This window comes from Pelodiscus sinensis, chromosome 3, assembly GCF_052426305.1.
Source record: "Pelodiscus sinensis isolate ZL-2025 chromosome 3, ASM5242630v1, whole genome shotgun sequence".
Lineage (NCBI taxonomy): Eukaryota > Metazoa > Chordata > Testudines > Trionychidae > Pelodiscus > Pelodiscus sinensis.
Window position 1 is genome coordinate 182836477 of NC_143054.1, and position 27732 is coordinate 182864208.

Genomic DNA, 27732 nt, shown 5'->3' on the forward strand with positions numbered 1-27732 from the left:
CAGGGAAAAATGATTAATCCAGCCCTCTCACCGCAGCAGCCTGGGGCCAGGTGAGGAGCCCCTGTTCATGGCTACTGCAGATCCAGCAGGCACAGCTGAGGGAGGGGTGCATGTCCCCCATCTAGGGTAGGTCCAGGTTCACCTGCCCCTTGTGCTCCCCAGTCCGAGTGAAAAATGCAGGAAACTGTGCAGTTGCACTCACTCCATGATAAAGGGGGACAGCCAGCAATATTCCCAAATGGAGGGGACTTAACCCCCCCGTCTTCTCTAAAGGGCATTGGGAGAGGTGGAGGGTGGACTCAGGTCTGGAGCAATCCTGGGAGAGACGGTGGGGAAGGCCTCTAGCCCAGGGTTTCTTAAACTTTTTAAGACTGAGGAACACCAAACTATTTTTTTTAATGGGACAGGTACAATCCTGGGGGAAGAAGGGAGCCAGCCGCAGCAGGAGCTGTCTATGGGCTCTGCAGGGGGTGGGGAACAGAATTTTTTCTGTTCTCTCCACAGCACACCTCCAACTGCCTCGCGGCACACTGGTGTACCGCAGAACACACTTTAAGAAACTCTGCTCTAGCCATTCACTTTCATTTCCCTGGTGATTGTGTCTCTTCTATATGGTTTTATGCATTCCCATACAAATCACAGGGGTCGGGAGGAGACAGTGAATCCGTCTCTTTTCTGTATGGGTTTGTGTGTCCCTGTACAAATGGGGGAGGGGGCAGAGAAGCACTTTAGCAAACCCTTCCCCCGCCACCCAAACCCTTACTTTATTTAAGTTATGATAAGAGGAAGCTGCATACCAAATTTGGTGGTCCTAGCTAGGGATGTGGTAGTGTAATCATGTAATAGGTTAATGTTTACAACTACATGCAGCCCCACTGTATCAGAAGCAGTAGCACAGGGGGACAGACAGGAGCCAGTGCACACAAGGAGATGATCTCTCCCCACAGCACGTAACTGCTGAAATTTTCAGCAGTTACACATTTACTTAAATAAACGCATTATAACATCCCTAGTCCTAGCTCTTCCCATTTAGGAGGCGTTCTTGAACAGACAAACTCTCTCAAATATATGGTAGACTTAGGGTTGTTTGGGTGTCTTAACTATTCATTTCTGTAACGTAACATGTTTAAATATTTCCTTTAAATTAAATCCAAAAACAAAATTTCCTTCATATATAACACTTGGTATTGAGATAACTGCAACATCCCTGTAAGATATATTACTCCAAGTTATTCAGATGTTCAATTCTTAACTCTACCGTAACACAGTTTCAGTGTGAATTTTCTTTTTTTATTAAAAATGTAATACATGAACAGCAAACAAGAAATCCAAAGAGAATATTACCATACAATGTAATAGGATTATATGAAGTATCTTTTTGAATTTTAACTTTTACAGCAATATTTAGCAGGATACTTTAAAGCTGTTTTATGCCACTTAGGGTGACCAATTTCCCAAAGGGAAAACAGGACACCCACAGACACTTGCCTGAGCTCCCGCCTGTTCTCTCCCATGACATGCGCAAAGCTGCTTCCTGGTTACTGGAACCCTACCAGCCCCACACATGCTAGAAAGCTAGACATTAGTTTTTGAAACTGAAATGTTATATATAAAGCAGATGCTAAGATATAAAAAATCCTCCAGAGAAAATTTTAAAAAACTGGTGCCACTTCCAATAATTCAAAGTCAGACTGAGATTATAGCTACCTACAGGTAAAATGCCTTCTTTCAAAATGTTCACAGCCTCACAATGCTTTCAGGGAGAGTTAAGCAAGTAGCCTGTCCCCCTTATCCTACTGAGAACAAATCGAGATGGAAGCTACCATGAAAAAGGGCAGTTCTATATGGAATTAAAAAATTCAGAGTAAAACAAAGCCGGGGGGAGGAGGAGAGACACACAGGAAGGCGGAGATGTGGGGGAAACTGGAATGAAGAATAGGGAGTACACAGAAACTGAAAGAAAGTGAGGCAAAGGAGAAAAAGGAGATAAACAAAATTCTAAAAAAAGAGGACAATACAAGAGAAGAGCTATAAACCAGGTATGCCATAGAACAGGGGAAATTTAAAAAATAAAGTGGGAACTACAAATATAAAATATAGAGAGTTAAGAAACAAGAAAGGAGACTCAAAGCGACAGACTTCCCTCCTGTAGTCTGTGCACTACCCAACAGGACATTTCCAGGTAATCTGAAGAGCTGCTTCTTCACTTGTAGTTGAAAACACACAGGGAGACACTGCCAAATTGCAAAGTGACCTGGAGAAATTAAAGTAATGAGAGATGAAGGCCACTGGGCAAGAACTAATCCTAATAAATGGCCACATCTCTCTGCACGAAGCATGGGGGAGCAAAATGGGCAGAAAAAACCCCTAAACATACAAAAATGGCAATGTCCATATGGCACAGACTCTCGGAGACTATAGAAATTCCTCCATATAGGAACCACACTTGAACTGGCACTTCAAAAATATGAAGCAACAATCCAGGGTCAGAGGCAGGATTAGGGTCAAGAACTGCTGTTCAAGACACAACTGCTTTGCCCATTCACATGCAAATGTGCTGACCCAATGGCTGCATCTAGACTGGCAAGTTTTTCCGCAAAAGCAACTGCTTTTGCGCAAAAACTTGCCAGCTGTCTACAGTGGCCGCTTCATTTTGCGCAAAAGCACTGACGTTCTACTGTCCTAAATCAGTGATTCTTGCGCAAATGCTTTGACGTTCCCGTTCAGGCAAAAGCCCTTTTCCGGAAATGTTTTTGCGCAAGAGTGCCAGTGTAGACAGCTAAAACCTGTTTTGCACAAAAAAGCCGAGATGGCGAAAATGGCAATCGGGGCTTTCTTGTGCAAAACCGCGTCTAGATTGGCACTGACGCTTTTCCACAAAAAGTGCTTTTGTGGAAAAGCGTCTGTGCCAATCTAGACGCTCTTTTCCGCAAATGCTTTTAACGGAAAAACTTTTCCGTTAAAAGAATTCGTGGAAAATCATGCCAGTCTAGACGTAGCCAATGATTGTCTTATAAATGCTGCCCATCCCCAGGGTGGAGAAAACTTAATATAATTAAAAACATTTTTAATTTCAATTAAAATAAGTCACCAAAACCATAAGGTATTCACTCAAAAGTTCTCAAGAAACTCCAATAATAAATTGAAGAACGCCTAACTGTGGTGTGTAACTTGTTGCTTAAGTCAGCCTCTGTACCAGATGACTGGAGGACAGCTAACATAAAACCAATTTTGTAACAAGTTTCCAGAGGTGATACTGGAAATTACAAGCAATAAGCCTAACTTCAGTACTGTATAACCTCAGAGTTACATACAGACTAGTCAACTACAAACATAATTTAGAGCCAGAAGTAAACAGCCAGGATGTTAAAATGTGTGTACTTGAGACAAAGGCAGCAGCATGGGGTAGCAGGTGTCACCCCTGGGAGCTTTAAGTTTGGATCCCAAAGCATACTGTCTATATGACAGGCAGCAGGACAGGGTGGCAAACAGCTCCCCAGAAGCAAGACTGGGAGCTACATGTAATAAGTGGTTACCCATTTAAATGTCTACAGCCTTACATCCCCAGCAGCAGCAGCGTGCATGGGAGTGAGGGGAAAATATAGTAATAAATATAAATTGTATGAAATATAAATTACGACAAAAATAAAGGGAAAGTCTAAAAACAGGATTTGACAAGATATGAAAATTGTTTCTGCTCGCCCAACTGCTGCCCCTCCACAGCTAGCCCTGTGATGCCAGGAGGAATTGCCACAGAGCTCTGGCCCCGCACTGCCAGATGCTGTCTTCAGCCTCATGCTGCCTTTTCTGCTGGGCCAGCCCCCAGCTGATTCTCCTGCCATTAGGCTCCCAGGATTGCTGGTCTGGCAACATCCATGTTCCTGCACCAGAAAATGTCGTTTTTTGGAGGTGTAACCTATATTTGGTTTCAAGTTTTTGAAAGAATTATAACTTTTTTTCAGAGTTACAAATATTTCAGGCACATAGAAGAACATCTTTTATGAAGGGAAATCATGCTTCACCTATAAGAATTATTGGGGGGGGGTGTCAACAAGCAGATGGATACGGATGATCCAGTCAATGCAGTGTACCTGGACTTTCAGAAAGCCTTTTACAAAGTCCTTCACCAAAGGCTCTTAAGAATGCTAATCATAGCAAGGTCCTTCTCAGGGATCAATAACCAGATAATAGGAAACAGAGCAGGAATAGTCAATTTTTACATAGGAACATAAGAAAGGTCATACAGGATCAGACCAAAGGTCCATCCAGCCCAGTATCCTGTCTGCCGACAGTGGCCAATACCAGATGCCCCAGAAGGAGGGATCACAACAGGTAATCCTCATGTGAACTCTCCCCTGTCACCCACTTACAGAAAAACAGAGGCTAGGGACCCGTCCTGGCTAATAGTCATGGATGGACCTAACCTCCATGAATCTATCTAGCTCTTCTTTGAACCCTGTTAAAGTTCTAGCCTTCATCGCATCCTCTGGCAAGGAGTTCCACAGGTTGACTACGCACCAAATGAAGAAAAACTCCTCCTTTTTTTTTTAAAACCTGCTGCCTATTAATTTCATTTAGTGACCTCTAGCTCTTATATTGGGGGAATAAAATAGGAGAGATACAAATAGAGAGATTCCCTGAAAGATCTAAACTGGGACAGGTGCTGTTCAACATATTTATTATTGACTGGGGAAAAAGGATGAGCAGTGAGTTGACCAAGTTTGTAGCTGATACAAAATTGTTCAAGATAATTAAGTATGAAACTGTCGGGGAAGAGTTATAAAGTGATCTCACTAAACTGGGTGACCTATGAAATTCAATGCTGATAAATCCAAAATAATGCACATTAGAAAAAACAATCCCAACTATACATACCAAATGATGGAGTCTAAATTTACCTGTTACAACTCAAGATAAATCTTGGAGTTATTGTGGACAGTACTGTGAAAATATCCACTCAATGTGCAGCAACAGTCAATGTAAAAAAGCATCAGAAAAGAGGCAGAAAGATGGAAAATATCATAGTACTACTATATAAATCCATAGTATGTCCACACCTTGAATACTGCATGCAATTCTGATTGGCCCATCTCACAATACATAAGCTTTGGAAAAAGTACAGAGGAAAACAATAAAGATTAGAGGGTATGGAACACCTTTCAAACGAGGAGCGATGTTCAGCTTAAAGTGAGGTGAAAGTTGGGGAATGCAAGACAAATCAGACTCCTGAAAGGGGGATAATAGTCTATAAAGATTGAGAACTACTGTGACTGAGGTCTATAAAATCATGAATTTTGTGGAGAACATGCCTAAAGAAGTAGTGATTATCCTTTCACATAGCACAAAATCTAGGGGTTTGGAAACAAAAGGAAGTATTTATTCACACAATGCATAGTCAACCAGGAGATTTTATGCCCGGTGATGCTGTGAAGGCCAAAAGTAAGGATTCTAAAAAGAATTAGGTTAGTCCCTTGAGGATAGATCCATCAATAGCTATTAGCCAAGATGTTCAGGGATGCAGCTCTAAGATGGGTGCTCCTAAACCTCCATTGCCAGTAGATGGGGATGGATGACAGGGATTAGATCACTCAATGTCTTATCCTGTTCTGTTCATTGACTCTGAAGTATCTAATACTGGATACTGTCTGAGACAGAATACTGAACTCAATGGCCCACTGGTCTGACCCAACATAACCATTCTTATCTTCTTAAATACAGGTTAATTTTTTTAAAATAAACATTTAAAATTAAATCTGAAAATGATATTAAGGCATAACCTCCTATGCCTTAAATTAAATACAAATATATATATATATATATATATATGTTTACTACCAAATTTTAAAGAAAATTAGACCACTGAACTGATGGAAATTTCTGGGTGCGCAGTAAGCACCTGGACCCAGAGCTAGAGTTCTAAGCTAGCTTTTTACTGCAGATTCCTCTGCAGGTGCAGAGAGACTATTTTCTTTTCACTTTATTCAACTAATTCAATTCAGTGCTTCAATCAAAGTAAAGAACCCAAATGGGAAATTAAAAAGCAGAAAAGGTTGTTTTCCTTTTCCAATATATGAATGAAATTGGATCTAAGAAGATGAGTTCTACTACTTATAAAATCTTGAAGTGCATGGTGACCAAAACCAAAAACAATCCATTCAATCATCAACTACAGATAATACTAGTTTTGTTCAACAAATTAGTTTTAAATGCAAATTTGTTTATAGGAATTTTCATACAAGGGAGATGCAGATCTCAAGTTAAAAAATATTCCTTGCTTAATAAATAAGAGCTGCACCATTCACCATCTTCTAACATAACTCCTCCTCCCAACATCTGGGAAATGCTGAAACAGCAGAGCTCTTACAAAAAATATTGCAATGAGATGCATCGTTAGGAATGTTTATGGGAGCACAACATACCTGGCGCATACCTCAGAATCTGTCTGGAATATCCACAAGTTTCAAGAAACCAAACTCACTTCTTATTATACTTAGGGAACACCAAACCCCCAACAAAAAGATGGAAGAAAACTTCTTGAAAGGGAACCTTCCTACTAGGAAATTATTTGAGCTCAATTTCAACACTAGCATGATACAAACAAGATAGCCATAATCATATTAAAACAATTTTATCTTTTCTACTTAATTCTATTTAAATAATTTATTCATGTAACCAAAGGACTTTTACTATAGAGACTATGCAGAATCATGATGAAATCTATAAAAAAGGTGGCCCATCAAAATATTTCTATGTTAAGAAGATCCACAATCTGAAGAAGTTTCAGTGTTACAGCTATAATGGGATTTCCCCATTACCATTTTCACTATAAGAATATTTATCCAGTATCACAAGATTAAAACATAATATTCATTATATCCATGAGAATGGTTGTAACTGCTTGTATTTGATTCATAACAAAATAAAACTCTGCAGATTTACGTACCTAATCTTTGGCATTACTAATAGACTTGTTTATGTAATGAGAAAGAACTATGAATCTTCAATAGTATAAAACAGACACATTTTAGGAAATAAAGAAAACAAAGTGTTATTTTAAGTAAGGCCAAATATTGGCAAACTAAGTTGCACACAAGAAAAACTGTGGGATCTTTCTAATTTTTGAAACCTGTTTATGCTAGAATTCTTACAAATGTATTGCATGCTTTTCATCTTTAAAGTGCTTTACAATTACAAACATTAACAGAAAAATTATGTAAACATTATCTTTTACTTTCACCTTTGTTTTTCCTTTGCAAAGTTATGTATTTTCTTTATTATGATTTTCAATTTTATGAAGGGATGGAAGCTCTATTTTATTTTAAATCTTTCCTGATTATCCTCACCTACTCAAAGGTAGGCTATATAGAGCTCACAGCCACAGTCAACCCTGAAGAACTATTAATAAAAAGCAGGTGTGGGGAACCTAAGGCTCAGGGAGCAGATGCAGCCCCCGGCTTGCCTGGACCTGGCCTCCAAGACTTGGGGATCCCGCCTAGCATTGGGGAACCCATGCTGGCATTCCAGTCTCCCTCCCTTTCCCCCAGAGATCCGGCGCATACAAAATCTACTAGCCAGGGTGCCCCTAGGCTCTGGTGTGTGAGGGGAATTTGGGGAGTGTCTTTCTCCTCAGTCAGGGGTCACATCAGTGAGGGTTTGGGGTTGGTTGGTTGAATATTTTAATTTTCTGGGAGTCAGCAGCCCCTGCTCCACCCCCATATAAAGAATCCCTTTTCATTTTTAAAAATTTGCAAGCCTGTCCGGTTACAAAAATTACCCACTTTTTGTTATCAAGGCTATGCAAAATGATTGCTAGCTTTTAAAGCAACAAGCAGCAGGGCTCCACTTCTCATAGTTGCACTAACACACTTTTCATATAGAAGCAAGTCAATTATCCCAACAAATCCACCCCACAATCTTATTAAAGGTTCCAGGCATAGAGAGGTGATAATGGTGGGCAGGATATAATTCAGTTTGGCAGCAACAGACCTGGCAAAAGTTGTGTCATGGGCCTCTCAAAACTGCAAAGACTGGCTATCTAGACAAGACCATCCACTTCCAAGATTAATGATAACCACCTGAATGACTAGGAGAGATATAGCAAGATTTTGCCGACAACAATTCCTAAGCAAGTACTCTATTTTCAGTCTTTTAATTTTTTCATTTGACTGGTCTGAAAGGAAATATATGAATTATCCACAAACAAGTCACTGGAACAATATTTACAAATTAAATGTGAGTGAAGAAGGAGGCCAAGATTAAAACAGCTGTTAGTGATATACAATTCAGAAAACAGCTAAGTACCACAAAATCCTTTTTAGTGATATTTTTCCCCGAGAACAGAAACTTTAATATTAGAGTGTACAGAAAAAATTGGAAATTTTGTTCTACTTCAATGTAAGTATAGTTTCACTGTGTTAAAGGGTCACTAAAAGAAGGTTTCACTATACAGAGGGGCTACGTCTAGACTGGCATGATTTTCTGCAAATGATCTTAACGGAAAAGTTTTTCGTTAAAAGCATTTGTGGAAAAGAGCGTCTAGATTGGCACGGACACTTTTCTGCAAAAGCACTTTTTGCGGAAAAGCATCTGTGCCAATCTAGATGCACTTTTGCACAAAAAAGCCCCAATCGCCATTTTCACAATCCAGGCTTTTTTGTGCAAAACAAATCTGAGTTGTCTACACTGGCCCTTTTGCGCAAAAGCTTTTGCCCGAATGGGAGCAGCATAGTATTTCCACAAGAAGCACTGATTTCTTACATGAGATCGTCAGCGTTCTTGCGGAAATTCAAGCGGCCAGTGTAGACAGCTGGCAAGTTTTTCCACAAAAGCAGCTGCTTTTGGCAGAAAAACTTGCCAGTCTAGACATAGCCAGAATGTAACTAGAAACTCTTCATCCTCCAGGTAGGTTTAGTCCTCATTTATTACTAGATATGAATTACTAGATGTTAAATATCAGGTAATTGAATAATCGAGTAACTGCATGAATTTTAGTGGTTACTCAACTATTCTATAGTCCCCAGGGGTGGGTGTGGCAGCCAGTGCACTCTGGCCCCACTGCTAGGGAGCCCCATGACACCGCATGCTGCTGCCTCTGTATCAGAAGCAGCAGCATGGGATTCCAGGTGGGAGCCAGTCTGAGAGGGAAGCCAGTATAAAAACTAGCTTCCCACACAGACTAGCTGCCTGCCACCCTATGCTGATGCCCATGGGGGAGGGGGAGGATGCAAGTAGTCAAGAAGATTAACTGATAAGCCTAGACTTATCGGTTAATCGTATACTTGACTACTTGTTTACATCCCTAATTATATTCCTCCAAGAGTATTAAATGGAACGCCACACCAGCTACCTTCAGTACCTAAGTTATAAATACTAACAAAACTCCAAAGTTAGTTTCAAGGGTTTTATGGGCTTCTAATTTTAAAACGGACATGTTTGCAGACCATCTGACAATTGTAAAAGACTCGAAGCTGCCTGTAAATATTTTATTATATGCCCTGCTGTTTGCTATATGATTACAAAGAGATGAGGGTGTCCCTACATCTATGTCGGAAGGGAGACAAAAAAATTGATCGTAACTGTTGTTAAGTCCATCCCTGATCGCCTGGCTGGCCACATATATCTGTTTAATCAGGTTAAAGAGACAATGGATAAAAGACTTTTTGAACTGATCAAAAGATAGCACCTTAAGAACAGGTGAGAGAGCCAAGCAGAGACTGCAGGGATGACAGTCAAATGAAGGCAAAATGCCAGTTACCCGGAGGGTTGCTATCAGACATTGGACAAATAAAAGATGTAATACAACCTGACCAGTGACAAGAGAAACCAAGAACAGGCCCTTACAGTGTTTGTCAAATAAGACAGCCAATGAAGTTACTACATTCTGCATGCCCAACTACTTTTTAGAAGTTTGTTTTGTTTTTAAAAACCTAGAACTTATACATTTATTCCATTCTTAACTCTTGGAATATTACCATTTTTAGATTTATCCCTAAAGGAATCCTTCAGACCACGTATGTATAATATTGTCTGTTTTCTCCACAGACTGGAACACAGTCACAGTATACAACCTAATAGCTGTAAGAGTTATATCACACGCTGTAAATATATACCAAGTATGTTCGTGTTTCTTGGCTCTGAAGATCTTTGAGGTAGGGACCATTTATTCAAAAATGTTTGTAGAATGCCAACCAAAACAGGGTTCCATCAGTACTGAGGCCTCTAGAGAGTACTGTAATGTTCATATTTCTAAAGACATAAAACTCAATACAGTGCTTACTAAATTGACAAGAAATGGCATCCCACGGAATCAGACTGTGTAACCATGTCAATGATAGGGCTCATGTCAAGCTACAGGACCATGCAAAGAACAGCAATGCAATTATGACTTTTGAATTTCCCCACTATACCTTGATATTCCCCTGTTGGACCTGAGCACAAAAAAGGAGCTTCTACAACCAAAATAAAGTGTCTTATTATATGCTATCTTGCTTCACAAACTTAATTACCAATGTTAAAATGCTGCAGCTTACATTGTCATTTCCTTTCTTGTTTAATGCTGTAAAAATCATTATGTATTCCTGGAATAATCTTCCATAATCTAAATGATCAACATATAGGTATTAATTCTACAAAAAAATGTTACTGATGCTTATATGGACAGGGCACTACATAGAAAATTTAGAGTATTTCAGACAGTGTCCTACACTCTCTCAACAAGTTTGTCTTCCATGAAAAAAGCTCCTTTGGAACCTGGGATGTATTTCAGGAATTTGTTACTGACAGAGGTTAGTGGCTCAAGGCACAACTTCAAAGCCATCACTTACTCTCAGCCAATCACTTTCCAGTAGTTGCCCTAATTTCAGGTGGTTATTGCTAGTTTCACAACACCTTAATAATTGCTGTAAAATCAAAATCTTGCTGCATGAAAAACAATATTGCCTGTTCTGTTCATGAAAGTGTCTGCTATACTGCTAAGTTTGGCATGCTTAAATGTAGTATTTAAGCTTTGTATTTTTAAAAACAATTACACTGATTAGAATTATAGAAAACAATATCTTTTTTTAAAGTGTAGGACCCAAATTATGCTACATTTACTCAACATGAGTAATATTTACTCATGTGAGTAGACCCACTGACAAGTGCTACAGGTTACAGAACCAGGGCTAAAAAATTGACATCCTATAGTGAACTCTACACACAGGCAGATTCCTGTACCAATACAGAGATCATTGCTGATCTGGGGTTCCAATCCCACAAACATGTATGCACATGCTTAGTCATGCTGAAGTCAAACAGAACTCCTAATGCACTTAAAGTTAAGCTTGTGCATAAGGATGTGTACTATCAGAGCCTGAATTGGTAAAATTATTCATTCTGTCTTCCAAAAGGCAAGCAAGATCCTATGAACAGAATAGAGAACCCCATATGCTCTCAACAAGCTCACCAGTCTGTTTCTTTGCTGAACCTCCTGTAATTCAAACAATGCCAGATAACCACATCATAAATTTTAAAGACAGACAATAAGTAGTAGTATTGGGGGGAGGGGCGAGTTGTTTTGTACAGTAGCTGCCCTCTAACTGTGAAGCAAGACGATGCTGCTGAACTTCATTTTACATTCCTGGATCTCTGTCAAGATACTACTTCAGTAGTTTTAGTATAGTTAAGAGGCAATCTCAAATGCTCAGCAGGCAGGAAAGAAAACTGCTAGACCTCTTGGGCTCATATATTTTCGGCATGATCTCAATCCTTACTACAGGGGTGAGAAACCTAAGCCCCGGGAATTAATCCAGCCCCTGAGACTCTGGGGAGCCCATGCTGGAACTCCAGCTCCCCTTCCCCCACCGGCTGTCCTCCTGCAGGGCTAGAGCACAGAAAATCTACTAGCCTGTGCCCCCCAGGTTCTGCCCTGTGAGCAGGAATGTGGGGAAGTGTATTTTCCCTTCTCAATAGGAAGCCACATAAGTGAGGGTTTTTTCTTTTGCTTTGCTTCTCACTTATGCATGGTCCCCAACCCCCAAAAAAGTTCCCCACCCCGATTTACTAGGTTTTCATTTTTGCTGAAATATTTTTAAAAGTAAGGCTTACAATGATTTTTAGTGTATAAGTATTAAAATACATGCAAATAATCCCAGGGCTCTGACAAAGCTATCCAAATAAAAGATGATAAAGCAAGGACTTCCTCTATTTCACTCCTATGTTTAGGTTTTCAAGATAGCTTACGTATCACACAACCAGTATTTTAATGTTTCAACACAAAAATTATATTCAGCCTTATCCACAAGTGTCCCCATTTGTGAGTTTAAGACAGGGTTTTAATGTTGTCTGATCAGAGTTTATGGTGGTTAAATGCAAAACAGTAAAGTATATTTAATTTCCTGGGGAAAACTACTAAAGTCATCTTCCCTTTTCAAATGTAAAAATAGCACATTAAAATGTAAGAACTTACTACCCTATTTACAGATATGGCACTGAAAGAGACAGCATACAATCACTTCTCTGTAAGTAACAATCCAATTACCTAAACCCCCCTTTTTAAATGGTTTCCAAACTAAATTATAGAAATCAAACGTTAAGCTTCACACATTCAAATTTGCTCTCTTCCCCCATCCTACAATATTAACATTCAAAGTTTTGTACATGAGGAGGGAGGATGATTGGATAACAATACGTATGCATAATTGTAGTTCTGTTGGTCCCAGGATATTAGAGAGATAAGGTAGGTGAAGTAATATCTTTTATTGGACCACTTCTGTTGGTGAGGAGATAAGCTTTCAATCTTAAACAGAGCTGAAGTTGAGCCAATAAAAGATATTACCTCATCCTCTTTGTGTCTCGGTATAATATATGATTAACATAGGTAAACAAAGCAAACAAGGACTACTCAAAACAAGATGTTACAATTACAAACCTGAACAAACTAGCTACTAAAAACAATCAACTCCTGGTTAAGATTAACCTTTTAGTCTAGTTTACTCATGTTACTGGGCCCTTATGCCTACTGGTACTCGGGTTTATAAATAAAATGATGCTGGTCACAGCTAAATAGAAAGTGTATAGAGCAAGAAAAAAGGGGACACTGAAACATGTAAATGTAGAGAGAGAGATATTTTGAAACTTAGCAATCCCTATGATAAGGCCTCTCAGAAGTTAAAAAGGGAACGAGTCCAAACATAGTACTTGTCTAATCTCTATATTTCACTCCATTACAATAGCATTTGCCTCTAAACTGTATCCATATTACTATACAACTGGCATTTATTACATTTACACCTTTTCACACTTGCTTCCCCTCAGATGTATACAGATATGTTTATTAGAGACCCCCAGAATCTCCACCCCACGAGTGTTATTTCATCAAGTTGGTTTATTTATTAAGCACTGCCTACGTACACACATTACAAAACACGCCAGGCATACAAGGCCTGCCCTCGACAGCTTGTAACTGGCTCCAAAGATGCCCCCGGCCTGCTGCAAAGATGCTTTCCGCCGGATGGGCTACGGTGGGGGGCCTGCTGCAGGCGGGCTGGGCCCCGAGCCCCCGCCTTAGGCGACACTCTCTTGTTGCGGGAACTTTGGAAGGTAGCAAGAGCCAAGTCTCAGGACTGGACCCACCCGTGAGCTCCTCGGCCCAAGAAACCGTTTCAGAGCCGAGCCGCGAACCCCCAGGCAGCCCCGTCTAACACAGGGACGCGAGACCGCTGCCCCTTCCCCAGCCGCCTTCCTCGTTCGCAGGGAATCTGCCGGGCCCGGCTCAGCCGCGGGAGCAGCTCCTCGCCCGGCAACGCTAGGCCTTGCTGCGGCCCCGGGCCGCGCTGGCAGGGCGCCACCTCAGGGGTCGCAGCGCTGCACAGGGGTAGGACCTGCCGCACTGAGGGGGCCCCGGGAGGCAGCACGGTGACCCCGCCTGGGGCCCGGCCGGCCGGATTCTCCCTGCCCCGTGCGGAGGGGGCTCCTCACCCCACGCCCGCTACACGGGAGGTGTAGCCGGGCGGGAAGGCCGTTATGCCCCCCCCGCGGAGGAAGGGGGGGGTCCCGGCCGGGCGAGGGGGGGGGGCACTTACTCTCATTTAACACCTCCAGCAGCTCGGCGCAGCTCTCACACATTGTTCATTAACAGCAGCAGCCGCCGCCGCCGCCTCCTCCCGACCATTGATTGATCCACTCGGTGCTGATTGATGATTGATGGGGGGGGGGCCGGGCGGGAGCAGGGGTCCGGGAGGGGGGAGGGGGCGGCTGATCAATGCAAATGAGCCTGTGGCGGCGGCGGCGGCGGCGGGGAGGAGAAGCCGAGTCACTCACTGGCTCCCAGGGACTCCACGCGCCGCCATTTTGCTGTGGGGGAAGGAGAAGGGGGAGCAGGGCGCTCGGGCTCAGCTCGGCTGTTTCCGACCAGGCAGGGGACGGAGGCGGCCGAGTCCCTCCGCCCTCGCCCCGCCCTCCGGAGCCGGCCCGCTCCCCCTCCCTGCCCGAACCGAGCGGCGGGGGGCGGGGCGGAAGTCAGGGGCTGTATCCGGAAGCGTAAAATGGCGTCAGCTGCTCCTCGCTCAGGGCCCCTCCCGCTTCTGTCTGTCAGGGCGTAGCGGGGAATCTCGTCGCGCCTCCCCTGGCCCCGGGGCTCCCCCTACCGAGAAATGGAGGGGGGGGTCCCCCTATAACGCCCTTCTAGTGCTAGTGTAGGGCACAGGCCTAGGCAAATTGCCAATTTGGGGGGAGGGGAGAAATGTTTTATTTCTTTCCCGCTTCATGTGTTTTTCGTAAGAAATGCAAAAGTTTGCACTGGGGTCTTGCACTGACAGATCTTGCCCTGGCACCCACCTAAGTGAACTCACTTGCCATAATCACATACCCAGAAGAAACTTTGAAAAACACCAAATAGTCTAGTAGCACCTTAAAGACTAACAAAACACGTAGAAAGATGGTTTCGTGAGCTTTCATGGGCAAAAGCCACGTCTTCGGATGACTGGGGTTCATTCATTTACAAGGTGCTGTCAGATACGGCTTGCAGTTTTCCGCATCTGAAGAGGTCACCTTTAGCCGGAATGTACATTTTGGTAAAGGCACGTATTGTTGCAGCATACGATTTCACATGGTCTGCTTTGCCTGTTCTTTCCCCAAACCTACTGTTTTCTAGAATCTTTTTAAAATTGCTTTTTCATTCCTGTTGTACCACCCCGTGGTGAAGTAGTGTATTGTTCTACTTAGTTTTACATAACTGATTGTCACAGAGCAGGGGTCTCCAACCTTTTTAAGCACAAGATCACTTATTGAATTTAGGGGCAATCTAGGATCTACCTCAAACACAAATATCCTTGCCCTGCCTCCTTTGTGCCCCTTTGAGGCCCTACCCCTGCTCACTCTGTCCTCCCCCTTCCTCCCTCTCTTTCACCAGGCAGGGCAAAGGGTTGGGACCTTGACTCTGGTCGTGGGCTAAGGGATTTGGAGTGTGAGAGGGGCTCTGAGCTAAGCCTGGGATAGGGAGTTGGGTGCAGAAGGAGGTTCAGCCTACAGAGTCTGTAAGAGAGTTTGGGTCTAAAGGGTTCAGGGCTAGGACAGCAGCTTGGGGCATAAGAGGGGATTTATGACGGGGGCAGGAGGTGGCTCCTGGGTGATGGTGCAGTGGGGCTAAGGTAGGTTCACCCCTGCTCTGGCCCTGCACCACTCTCAAAAGCAGCCAGCAACCTTCCTCCATCCCAAGCCCTGTACCCCCCCATCCATTCTGTGGGGACAGAATACAGGGTGGGAGGGGGCACCCTGACATCTGTGCCCCTTCCTCTCCCTTCCCTGCTCTGCACAGCAGAGGAATAGGGTTCCCAGATGTCCAGTTTTGAACTGGACAGTCCATTATTTGAGCTTTCAGTCCAGGAAACAAATTGAGAAAATACCGGACATAAAAATGTCCGGTATTTTCTAATTAAGTAAGTTTTATTTATTATCAAGAGTATCAGTACGTGAGCATGTCTACCAGCCAGGCAGTACGCAACTACACAGAAGAGAGGAGGGGGCTGAGTGGGGCCGGGGTGGGATGGAATCCCCGGGGCCAGACTCACCCAGGCACCCCTCCGGGACCATGCACAGGACGGGCAGCACCCTAGGATCTGCATGCACCCAGGCCAGCCGCATTCCCAACTGGACGGTTCCCCCTCCCCCCCAACCAGCCCCGCTCCCCCGCCAGCTGGATCCCCCTGGCCAGCCCTGCTCCCCCCCAATCCTCTTCTGGCCAGCCCTGCTTCCTGCCGGTTGTTCCCTTCCCTTCCCTCCCACCCCCCATGATCTCCCCTGGCTAGCCCCACTCCCCCCAATCTCCTCCTGGCCAGCCCCGCTCCCCTCACAGCCGGTCCTCACCCCCATCTGAGATCAAGTATATCCAGTATCTTTTTGAAATCATCAGGTAACCCTAAGTAGAAGGCTCCCAGGATGCAGGCAGCTTCAAAGCAAAGAGCAGGAGAGATGAGCAACAGTGGGAGGAGGGGCAGTAAGTGCTGGCACTTGATAGGTGATCCTGACATTTGACCAAGAGGCTATCAGAGGCTCCAAGATCTACTAGTAGATCCTGGTCTACTGGTTGGTGACCACTGTCACAGAGCATGTGACTAAGAATAGTTGAGATTTTTGTTTTAACAAACAAGAACTTGACCAAGATTTTTTAAAAACTATAGTGATTTTGGTTTCCTCAGTGACTTGACTGTTCAAAGGGTGAGAAGTTTAAAGAGTCTGTTTTTAACGCAGTTTGAAAGAGTACCATGTTAAAGCATACTAGGGTACTTAAGTATGCACTAGCAAAATACACACAAACCAATGAGTAGGGAACATGTTAGTGCACTCATGCCTTTATACTGCACATTGCATCCATGTAGACATACCTGAAGTTCAGAATTACTAGTCACTTGGATATGTCTACACTTGTACCCTCTTTCGAGAGAGGGTTGCAAATAAAGCGCGGATTTGAATTTCCCATACTTCATTTGCATAATCGCAGACCAGCGCTATTTCGAAATAACCTATTTTGAAATACCAAACGCTGTGTAGACGCGGTTATTTTGAAAGACACCCCTTCTTTCGAAATAACCCTTATTCCTCAAAAAATTAGGTTTACCAGTTATTTTGAAAGAAGGGGTTTCTTTCAAAATAACCATGTCTACACGGCATTTGTTATTTCGAAATAGGGTATTTCAAAATAGCACCGGTCCATGATTATGCAAATGAAACACGGGAAATTCAAATCTGTGCTTCATTTGTAATTTCGCTCAGCTGCATTTGCATCCCTCTTGAGAGAGAGGGTGCAAGTGTAGACATACCCTTAGAAATCTTGTCAATACCTAAACAGTAGGGGTGCGTCTAGACTGCCAAGATTTTTCACAAAAGCACTTACTTTTGCACAAAAACTTGCCAGCTGTCTACACTGGCTTCTTGAATTTGCGCAAGAGCACTAACTTTGTAATGTACAAAATCAGTGCTTCTTGCTCAAATACTTTCACGCTCCCGCGCAGGGATAAACCCTCTTGCACAAGAATACTTGCACAAGAGGGCCAGTGTAGACAGGCACCTTAATTTTTTGCGCAAGAAAGCCCGATGGCTAAAATGGCCATCGGAGATTTCTTGCACAAAAACGAATCTAGATTGGCACGGATGCTTTTGCGCAAAAGCACTTTTTGCGCAAAGCATCCATGCCAATCTAGATGCTCTTTTGCAGAATTACTTTTAACGGAAAAACTTTTCTGTTAAAAGTATTTCCGCAAAATCATGCCAGTCTAGACGCAGCCTAGGAGTAAAGGTGTACGTTCCTCCTCCCGCTCCCTATTTAATTTAAATATTAAATTTATTAAGCCAAGAAAATGAACATTCAATTAGAGCAAATGCCATTTTCAAATACAGGCAGTCCCCGGGTTACATGGATCCGACTTACATCGGATCCCTACTTACAAATGGGGTGAGGCAACCCCGCACTAGCTGCTTCCCCCAAGCAGACCAGGGAGATGCGAAGCTAGCGCCCCCCCCCCCCCCCCCCCCCCCGGAGCAGACCAGCAGGCTTTTCTCAGCAGACACCTCAGCTTGAGAATAAAGGACTGAGGGAAGTGAGGTGTGGGAGAATAAAACTGAGCTCTGGAGAAATGTTTGGCTAGAGTTTCCCCTACAATATGTACCAGTTCCGACTTACATACAAATTCAACTTAAGAACAAACCTACAGTCCCTATCTTGTACGTAACCCAGGGACTGCCTGTAATGGTGGGTCAAATTACTCCAGTTAGAAATAGGTCTATTCTACTCTCCGTTACAGCTACTACCCCAGAAATCAATGGAGGTTGTATCCAATCAACCTTCTTGTTGCTAGTTAAAACTTAAAAAACAACAAATGGTCCTGTAGCTTATTAACTGATCCAGAGGGTCCTTTCCTCATAGCTGGATGGGTGGGTGATTTGAAACTATTAAACAACTCATGACAAACTGGCATAGATTGAGAACTGTTTACCAGGAGATTTTTACAGTGGTTGGGTAGTGTTCTGACCTGAAAGCTAACATCATGACTCTGTCTCATAGTTGTTTTCACATGAGTCCGGGGAAGGGGAGAAGTAGTATATAAACTGTGAATATGTCCCATGAATTGAGACCCCATTCTTTCTTGCTGCAACTTGGAGCTGTATTTCAGAGTTGTATGATTATGTGGCTTGGCCAATAGATGCAGCACCTGAGTCCTGTAACAGTGACATTGTTTGAAAACTCTCTCTCAATTCAGGGATGCTTCCCTTCTTAGGTCTTTAGTGCTAGCTATAGTGTCACCCCTCGCACTGTCTAACACCACAATGTGTTGAGTGGTGAGGCAGCCCTGATTGAAAATGATCTCTATGTTGGTGAAAAAAACAAGCTTTTGACTACAGTGTTTGGTACAATATTAACATTTAGATTAAATGTCATTGTCTATATTTCTCTTTGACAAGGTAACCTATCTGTGAAGTGCTTGACTGGCTAATTATCCTAATGAATGCAGCTAGTTACTGGTGTGTTTAGGAAATAGAGATTTACTTCAAAGCAACAATTTATATTACCTATTCTTCATCCAAGGCATTCCTGCTGTGATGTTGGCTGTCAAGAGGCTATCATAGCCTGCTAGGGAACCATGAAAGAACTGATTATTTTTATCTCAAATCTGCTTAATCTTTGTCAGAGGAAGGTAATTTAGGTTCTTAGTGACCAGGAAGGTATTACTGAAGTTGTTTCATTACAGCCTTGGTGAAATCTAATTGTAGAGTTGACCACCTGTTTTGTGGATTCTCTGTGCCACTCTTTGCAATTTGCCCTGGGTGAGCACTCTCAGTCTGGCCCCCTAGCAAGCAGGCATACAGAGAAACAAAAAATCCCATTAAAATTTAAAGTAAAGTATTTTTTCATTCATCAGAAGGGAAACAAAAATATAAACTAATGATTCTCCTTGTCTTACTTTTCAGATTAGAGCAGTGTTGGTTTATTAGTCTGTGTTCTCTTTACCCCTTGGCTGTGTCTACACTGCACCCCTTTTCCAGAAAAGGGATGCAGATGAGACAAGTCAGAATTTGCGAATGAAGCGGGGGATTTAAATATCCCCGCTTCATTTGTATAAACATGGCTGCTGCTTTTTTCCGGCTCAGGGCTTTGCCGGAAAAAAGCGCCAGTCTAGACGGGGATCTTTCGGAAAATAAAGCCTTTTCCAAAAGGTCCCTTATTAAAATCAGGCCTGGACTGAGGTGCAAGCCACAACACCCGAGCCAGCCACCCGACCCCAGGGGAACCTGAAAGCATTCCAGACTCCAGGAAGACCTTATAAAGGCAGCATGTGGGTGGCCTGTGACATATGCAGCAGACCCTCGTGCAGAAGGTCCGGGAGGATGCAGACTGATGGACCTGCATGTCGGACCAGTTTGCGCTGCAGGGCGATAACGTGTGCCATCATGCGGGAAAGAATAGAATGCCTGGCTGCTGTCACTGCTCCTGCATACTACCTTCTTGCCCCCCCCCCCGCTATGACTATTCACCCCTGCCCCCCGAGTGATACCTCTGCTCCCTCCCCAAGTGATGCCCATGCCATCCCTGAGCCCACTCCAGCCCCTCCTGCCCGCCCCGCTGTGGTCCCAGGAGCCACCCAACCCCAAGTTTGATGAGGTCCCCCAACCTCCCCTTTCCAGGACTTCCCTCCCTCCCCCCGCAGGGACTGCAGCCCGAGAGTGCCTTACCTCCATGAGGAAGGCCCCAACAGAGGAGTTCTCCACGATGAACTGGTTGTCCACCGACCAGTAACTGTCAGAGTTGGCGAGCTACCAGACGGCAATTGCGACCCACTTCTCCAGGGGGATGGCAGGACACAGGTGTGTATCGTGTCATTGGAGGGCAGGGGTGAGCCAGGCACACAGCTCCAAAAAGATGGCCTTCTGCATGCAGAAGTTTTGGAGCCACTGCTGATCATCCCACCGCTCCATGACCAGCCGGTCCCACCAGTCGGAACTGGTGCCCAACCTCCAGAAACGCCTCTCCACTGTGGTGTGTGGTTGCACAGGTCTTGCTTCCGCTCACAGGGAGAAGGTCTCAAGAACAGGGGCGGCCTGTGAGCATAGGCAGACTCGGCGGTTGCCTAGAGCGCCGCCGGCCTGGGGCGCCAGCGATGATGATGTCACGGGGCGCCCGGGTGCCCGATGATTACATCCCGGCCATTGATGGCTGTACAGGTGGGGTCGCTCCTGCTTAAGAATGAGCTCAGAGTCAAGTTTGTGCAGGGCCAGGAAGGCAGCTGGCACAAAGTGCTGGAGAAACTGCAACATGGTCATGTGGGGCCATTGCATGCCCAGGGGCAGCTCTGGTTTCCTGGCACAAAGACAAAAAAGCTGGGCAACCAAAGCAGGCACTGCGAGAGCTTTGCTGTCCCTTAAAGAGGTAGCAAGCATGGAGCAGAAGCAGAGAAATGGCTGTCCAGGGGGTCTCTTTAAGCACGTCTCAGCTAGGCTTTGGCACCAGCACTTGGAAGCAACTGGTTACCTAAAGCCCTGCCTGAACTGGTTCCAGGTGGCCTTATATGGCTGCGTCTAGATTGGCATGATTTTCCAGAAATGCTTTTAACGGAAAAGTTTTCCGTTAAAAGCATTTTTGGAACAGAGGATCTAGATTGGCACAGACGCTTTTCCGCAAAAAAGCCCCGATCGTTATTTTCGCGATCGGGGCTTTTTTGCGGAAAACAAATCTGAGCTGTCTACACTGGCCCTTTTGCGCAAAAGCTTTGCACAAAAGGGACTTTTGCCTGAACGGGAGCAGCATAGTATTTCCACAAGAAGCACTGATTTCTTACAGTAGGAAGTCAGTGCTTTTGCAGAAATTAAAGCGGCCAGTGTAGACAGCTGGCAAGTTTTTCCGGAAAAGCGGCTGATATGGCTGTGTCTAGACTGGCCAGTTTTTCCAGAAAATCAGAAAAAGTACTTTTGCGGAAAAGCGTTTGTGCCAATCTAGACGCTCTGTTCCGAAAATGCTTTTCCGTTAAAAGCATTTCTGGAAAATCATGCCAATCTAGACGCAGCCAAAGTGTGTAAACAGGGTCAGGATAAGCTCTACCTTGACATGTGGTGGTGAACTGTGGCGAGTGGTGCAAAGAGACTTCAGGGGCTGATCTCATTTGCACAGATACACCCAATTTGCATAGACACACCCTCCCCACCTAGTATGTGCTCACAGCAGCCCAAATGGTCACTTTGGCCACTGTGGGATCCCCAGTCTTTCTGTTATTGAGGCAGGGGGGGTAAAAGTGTTGTTACCCTGATTATGTGAATCAAAGACAATGGAATGGTGGAACTGTTTATGACAGAGGGATTCGCCATAAACTAAGTAGCACTCGCTGGGCATGGGTTCCAAACCCAGTCAAGCTGGGAGAGGCTGGGGACAGGTCTTTGTACCTTGGGGGTGGGGGCCCTGTTTGAGGGCCTAAACACCGATTGCACCTCTCCTCCCTCCACTGTGGAATATCAGAACTAGTTTGGATTCCATTAGGAGTCTAGTTGTGAGTTGCGGAGTTAACTTCACTGTGGGCCAGCGGAGCACTAGCACTGAGGCTCCTCTAGTATGAGCTGAACTTGCTGAGGAGCTGAAATCACTGTGGAGAGCCTGGTGCTATCCTGTGAAAGAGCTGAAATCACTGTTGCTGAGGAGAGCCTGGTGCTATGCTGCTGAGCTACTAGCAGAGCAGCTTGCAGGGACAACCAGCAAGCGCAGGGGGACAGCAGAGTGGTTTGCCAGGACAACCAGCAAGCGCAGGCAGACAGCAGAGCGGTTTGCAGGGATGACTGGCGGGTGCAGGCAGCCAGCAGAACGGCTGGCGGGGATGACCTGCGGCCAGTAGGAACGGCAGCAGACAGCCAGTGGAGCAGCTGCAGGAGCAACCAGCTGGCGGCCAGGGGCGTGGACCGAGATGACTGGCGGAGCGGGACAGTTCGTGGGACAGCTGAGGCGGCCCACTGGACAACAGGTGGAGTGTGGCAGTGACTCACATTGACGGCGGCAGCAGAACCCTACAGAGAGGCGGAGCCATCGACGGACTACGTAAGGTGTATCAATCCCTGCCCCCTCCAGTTTGGGATGGTAAAACCCTCACAGGTGAACTTTTGAACTAACCCGGCACAGAGACTCTTGGGGTGTTGGGCAATTTGTGGCTGGGGGGGTGGGTCTTTGCTCATGTTTGGTCTGTGAATCTAAGTTGTGGTGTTTTCCCAAGTTAATGCTGATGTCAGTTACCTCATGTTATTAAAGGTTTGCTGCTATACTGAGGCTCTGTGCTTGCGAGAGGGGAAGAATTGCCTATTTGAGGCACCCAGAGATATATGTAAGATTTCCCAGGTCACTGGGTGGGGGTTCAAGCCAGTGTTGTATTACCTTGTTGGGAGGAGACCTAGATACTGAACCCAGCCCTTGCTGCTATTAACTTGGCCTGGCAGAACCATTACATATGTGTAGCATCCAATCAATGTGGTTGCTACCTTTCGAAAAAGCAGATTGCTTTTTTGATGTCTTGGCAGTGTGGATGCTTTCTTTCAGAAGAAGTTTTTTCAGAAGATCTTTTCCGGAAAAGCTTCTTCCAAAAGAAGCCTGCAGTCTAGACATAGCCTCTGTGCCTCAAGCTAATAAGGGCTACACACTGAAAAATGATATGCTTCACTGTGAAAACATGGTTGCATAAACAACAAAAAGGAGCATCCATCTTTGCTCTGTCCCCACTGCTTTTTTGTATGGTGTATTATTTGGAATGAGGGGGATGAATACCCCCCCAGACTGTCATACACTCTTGGAATAATGTATTTGTCTAGTGCAATGAAATCTAGAGGCACAGGTTTGGTTTGTTGGTAAAGTGGTATACATGTTTTGAATCCTATAAAACCTGCATTGGTGAGTTTTTAAGGAAAGTTTATAAGATCAAATTTCTTCATCTGGTAGAGTTCAGCTGTCAAAAGGGATCAGAATCCATCAGACGCTTAGTGCAAATTTATCTCCAACAAGACATCTACAGCCCAGATTGGTCCACTGGTTACTCCCATTAGAAATATGAACAGGTGTGTAAGCAGAGGAATATGAAGATGAAACAGTTACCTACCAGTCATAACTGTTGTCCTTTGAGATGTGTTGCTCATATCCATTCCATTCTGAGTTTGTGCATGCCACATACACAAAGACTTTTACCTGAGCAGTATTTGTAGGGTCATCTGCAGCACCTCCTTGAGTGCCATGAGGCACCACTGCCCCCGGCTCTCTCAGCTCCTTTTTGCTGGCAACTCTGACAAAGTGGCAGGAGAATGGATAATGGAATGGACATGAGCAACACATCTCAAAGAATAACCATTATGAAAGGTAAATAACTTTCTTCTTCAAGTGTGTGTTCATGGCAAGTTCTTTTTAAGTGACTCACAAGCAGTCTTCTCAGAGGTTGGCTCACACCGCAGGTCTAGAATGTGTCCGAGTCCTCCTTTCACTTTCAGGATTAGGACATAATGGGAGTAGAAACTTTTCCCTCTCATGTCTGGAAGACCCTCCTTCACTGCCCCCAGGCACTGGACATTCTTGACCTCTTGCATGAGTGATTCCTTGTGAGAAGACTCCCAGAAGGATGGAAAGAGGGGTAAGGAGAGAGGGTTGGCCATGAACTGTAGGGTGTAGCCCAAAGAAAAGTCTGAGGTCAGCCATGCCCAGGCTGTCCAGATAGGGTGTTGACGATCAAGGAAAAAGCTGTTTCCTGGTAAGATACAGGGCACGCAGTAAATTTTTCCCACAGTGCACCTTAGAGTTATAGGGGCTACATTTTTGGCATGATAGAGGAAGGTCTGCTAGGACTCTGCACACTGCAGTATGGAGGCCAGGCCAAGCCCTAGGTCAAGCATGGGTCAGAAAATTCTTAAATCTAGGGTTAAAATACAATGTATATGCTCATACTCTGTATTCCCTAACATGGGTCACCTGATTCAAGTCCAACTAGGCTTACATGTCATGTAGACTTTCCCACTGTCTACAGTGGGGTTTGGTAGGTCCTAATCCCAGTCTTGCACATAACCTTCTATAATGGGCTATTTTTAGTGCACACAATTGTGTGCAGCATCTGACTCCAGCTGATTCAACCAAGGCAGGACTTCTAGGAAATGTGGAGTTACCCAAAAAGTTATACAATTATCCATTGTGATGGGAAATTCTTCATTTCACTAAAAGAAAACCTGTCAGAAATCTCCCTTTTTGTATTTAACCACAGATAAAAGTTAAAGTTACTTGTGACAATTTTTGAAAAGCCAAATATGGTAGATTTTTTTTTCAGGTCTGCTCAGTTGCCACTCATCAACTTAAATTTCAAAACTAAACCTAGCTGTCTCTTGAAGTTATATTTCAATAACTCAAACAGAGCATTTGCATTTTAACATTGCATTTGCTTTATAAGCTTTAGGCTTCAACCAACACAACTTGACTTAAGTAAACATTTTGTTAAGATGATTATTCACATCATTTGACTTTTTCTAGATTAGAGAGAATAAATGAAGTAATTTCTAGTGCTGTATATTAGGATACATATTTCATATGTTATATAACAAAAGGTAACTCCTGTACAGCTAAGAGTAATGAAGAAGCTGTCTAACTGGCTTTTCAACATTTCAGGAGGTGAATTAATCTCTTTGTTTGCTATATTGAACAAAAATGCACGAATGTTATTAACTACTGTGGGGTGTGGTAAGAATAGTAGTGATCCTGTGGCCTGAATGTAGCAATGAATCTCAGCCCAGGTCTACTTTAGAAATATTTGTTGGTAAAGTAATGTCAATTGAGAGATTTGGTGTGTTTAAAAAAAAAAAAAAAAAAAAAACATTTCCAGACTAGCAAAAACCCTAGTGCACTTCATCCCTCTCGTGTTGGGTGGCGTTGGGACTGGTACTATGATGTCTGACCCTGAAAGAGGATCATCAAGTGCTATCAGTACTTGAATAGTCTCACCCTGGTAGGACAATGGAGATTATTGTTAAATCCTGGGCTGTTTTACCCAATAGGCAGACTAAGCATGGGCTTAGGGCACCAGCAAAGCAGGGGCACCAAAAAAAAAAAAAAAAATTTACGGTATAGTGTAAATTTATCTCTCAATACATTCCTTACTCTTTCACACATAACAAGGTTGATTTCTTTGTTACAGAGAAGCAATATGCACATTTAAACAAGGACATCAAGTTACAATTTTAAAAAAGAAACAAATATACCCTTTTACTTATTTCACAATACCAATTTTAAAACTTAAAATTACAGTAAAACTCCATTGGTCCGGCAGCCAATGCTCCGGCACTCCTGATGGTCCGGCACCATCGGGAACCCGGAAGTGCTCCGGGCAGCCGGACAATTGGAGCTGCTCTGGGCCCAGCTTCCCTGATTCAGCCACTGCTGAAACTGACCAGTAGCTGAATCGGGGAAGCCAGGGGCACAGCAGATGGGGTGCTGCCAGGTTGGTCCCATAGCACTGCCCCTCGGGGCTGCGGGACCAACCACCGGCAGCACCCCAGCTGCTCTTGGGGATGCCTGGGCTGTTCTGCCCCAGCTGTTCTGCCCCAGGCATCCCAGATTCAGTCGCTGCTGAAACTGACCAGCAGCGGCTGAATCGGGGACGCCTGAGGCAGAGCCAGACTATCAGAAGGGGGGCGCTATGATGGGTCTGGGGTTGCATCCCCCACCCCACCCTAGTCCCCTCATAGCCCCCTCTTCCAATAGTCCAGCATATTTGATAATCCAGCACCCCCGGGTCCTAAAGGTGCCGGATTATCGGAAGCGTTCTGTACAAAACTCTATCCCAGCCTTGGAATCAACTTTAAACACAATATTCTGACTGGTGCACCATTACCAATGGTAAAGTAAAAGTCCTTTCTGCTTTGAGAAAGGGTGGCTGGCAAAGTACACTAAGGCACATTATGTAGCATAAAGCTACATTTTTAGCTACATGGCTACATTGTCGGGATCAGCACTGGTCTTGAGGTCTAGGCGATCTGGGCCATAGGAACTTCACATCCCAAGAAGGGATAAAAGACAGTCTGCATCCCAGGAGTGCACCTAAGGCCAAACCTTAGACACTCTCAGGACACCAATTTGAAGTTCATGGAGTCCAAGTATATGAAATCTAAAGACTGGGTCCAATACAGGTGACTTGCAACAGTCCACAGGAGGGAGTTCAGTCAAGGCTATAACCCCAGCACAGGTTGCATCTATGTTAGGAGGGTTTGCTAGTACAGATATATTGGGAAACTTGTTCTAGTGTAGACTAGGTTTCCCCTATTGCTATTTAAAAACCCTATTCCTAGCTCTCAATGTCGGGGCAGACTCCAATTCACAGTGGTAGGGTGCATTGGCTACTCCCCATAGCATTAGGGCCATCAAAATCTGCCTGCCATCTAGCTGTCTCTAGCTGACACAGGTTCTCTGCTGGGCAATCAGAACGACCCATGATGACAAGGTAGACACTGGCACCAGAGCAAGGAAAGGGTTCGTGTTGTGGCTGTGATAAAAAAGTAACATAGGCCAACATTTTCAAATGTGTTGAAATTTAGACACCTACATTTATAGCTGCTGGCTATTTAAAGCTACCATTGACTATAGTGAAGCTACAGATGCTCAGCGTCTCTGAAAAACAGCCCTCTTATTTGGATGCTTTTGCCTATAACTTTTGAACTCTCAGTTCCCAACTCTGTATTCGTAATATGAGGATACTCACCTCTCTCATGGGGAAGGCTTGTGAAAATTCAGTAGATAACACAACATTTGCAGTCCTGTAACTTCCTAGAATACACAGTTTCTAGTGTCTCAGCATCAAACTGCTCCCAGAACTCACAGCTTTTAATAATTTTCCTTTGCCAAAACATTTCTAAATCGATCAGAAATATGCAAAACTATCAACAATAGGAGTGAAGCTTCACTTCATCATCAGCAGCAGTAAGTACTGAGGAAAAGACCTAGACAGATCTCCACACACATCATCTTACTATATATTTTAGAAATGTGTATGTTTGTCCATCTGTAAGTCCATACATTTGAGAACTCCTCGTAAACGATAAGAGCAAGGACCACCAAATTTGCTAAGCATCTTCCTCTTATCAAGATAATAGTTTGGTTGAGTCAAGACAATGGGATGTGCCTGGAAAGGTAGGGGTCTAGTAGGAGGGAGTTATACCATAGAATGACCAGAGGGGGGCAAGCAAGGGGCCAGAGATGAAGACCAGAACAGTTAT

The 27732-nt window shown here is 44.2% G+C and overlaps 1 protein-coding gene across 5 annotated transcripts in view; it reads right to left on the reverse strand.

The window, feature by feature from the left end:
- USP34 (ubiquitin specific peptidase 34) overlaps nt 1–14470 on the reverse strand; it is a 247534-nt gene extending 233064 nt beyond the window's left edge. For 3 of the 5 annotated variants that reach the window (XM_075925544.2, XM_075925543.2, XM_075925542.2), the window contains exon 1: nt 14061–14468. In XM_075925544.2, coding sequence (XP_075781659.2) covers nt 14061–14103 — 43 coding nt within the window. In that variant the 5' untranslated portion in view covers nt 14104–14468. Of the gene's footprint in view, nt 1–14060 lie in introns of all 5 variants that reach the window. The other 2 variants (XR_012903003.2, XM_075925545.2) reach the window with 2 other exon arrangements.
- Nucleotides 14471–27732: the final 13262 nt, after the last annotated feature.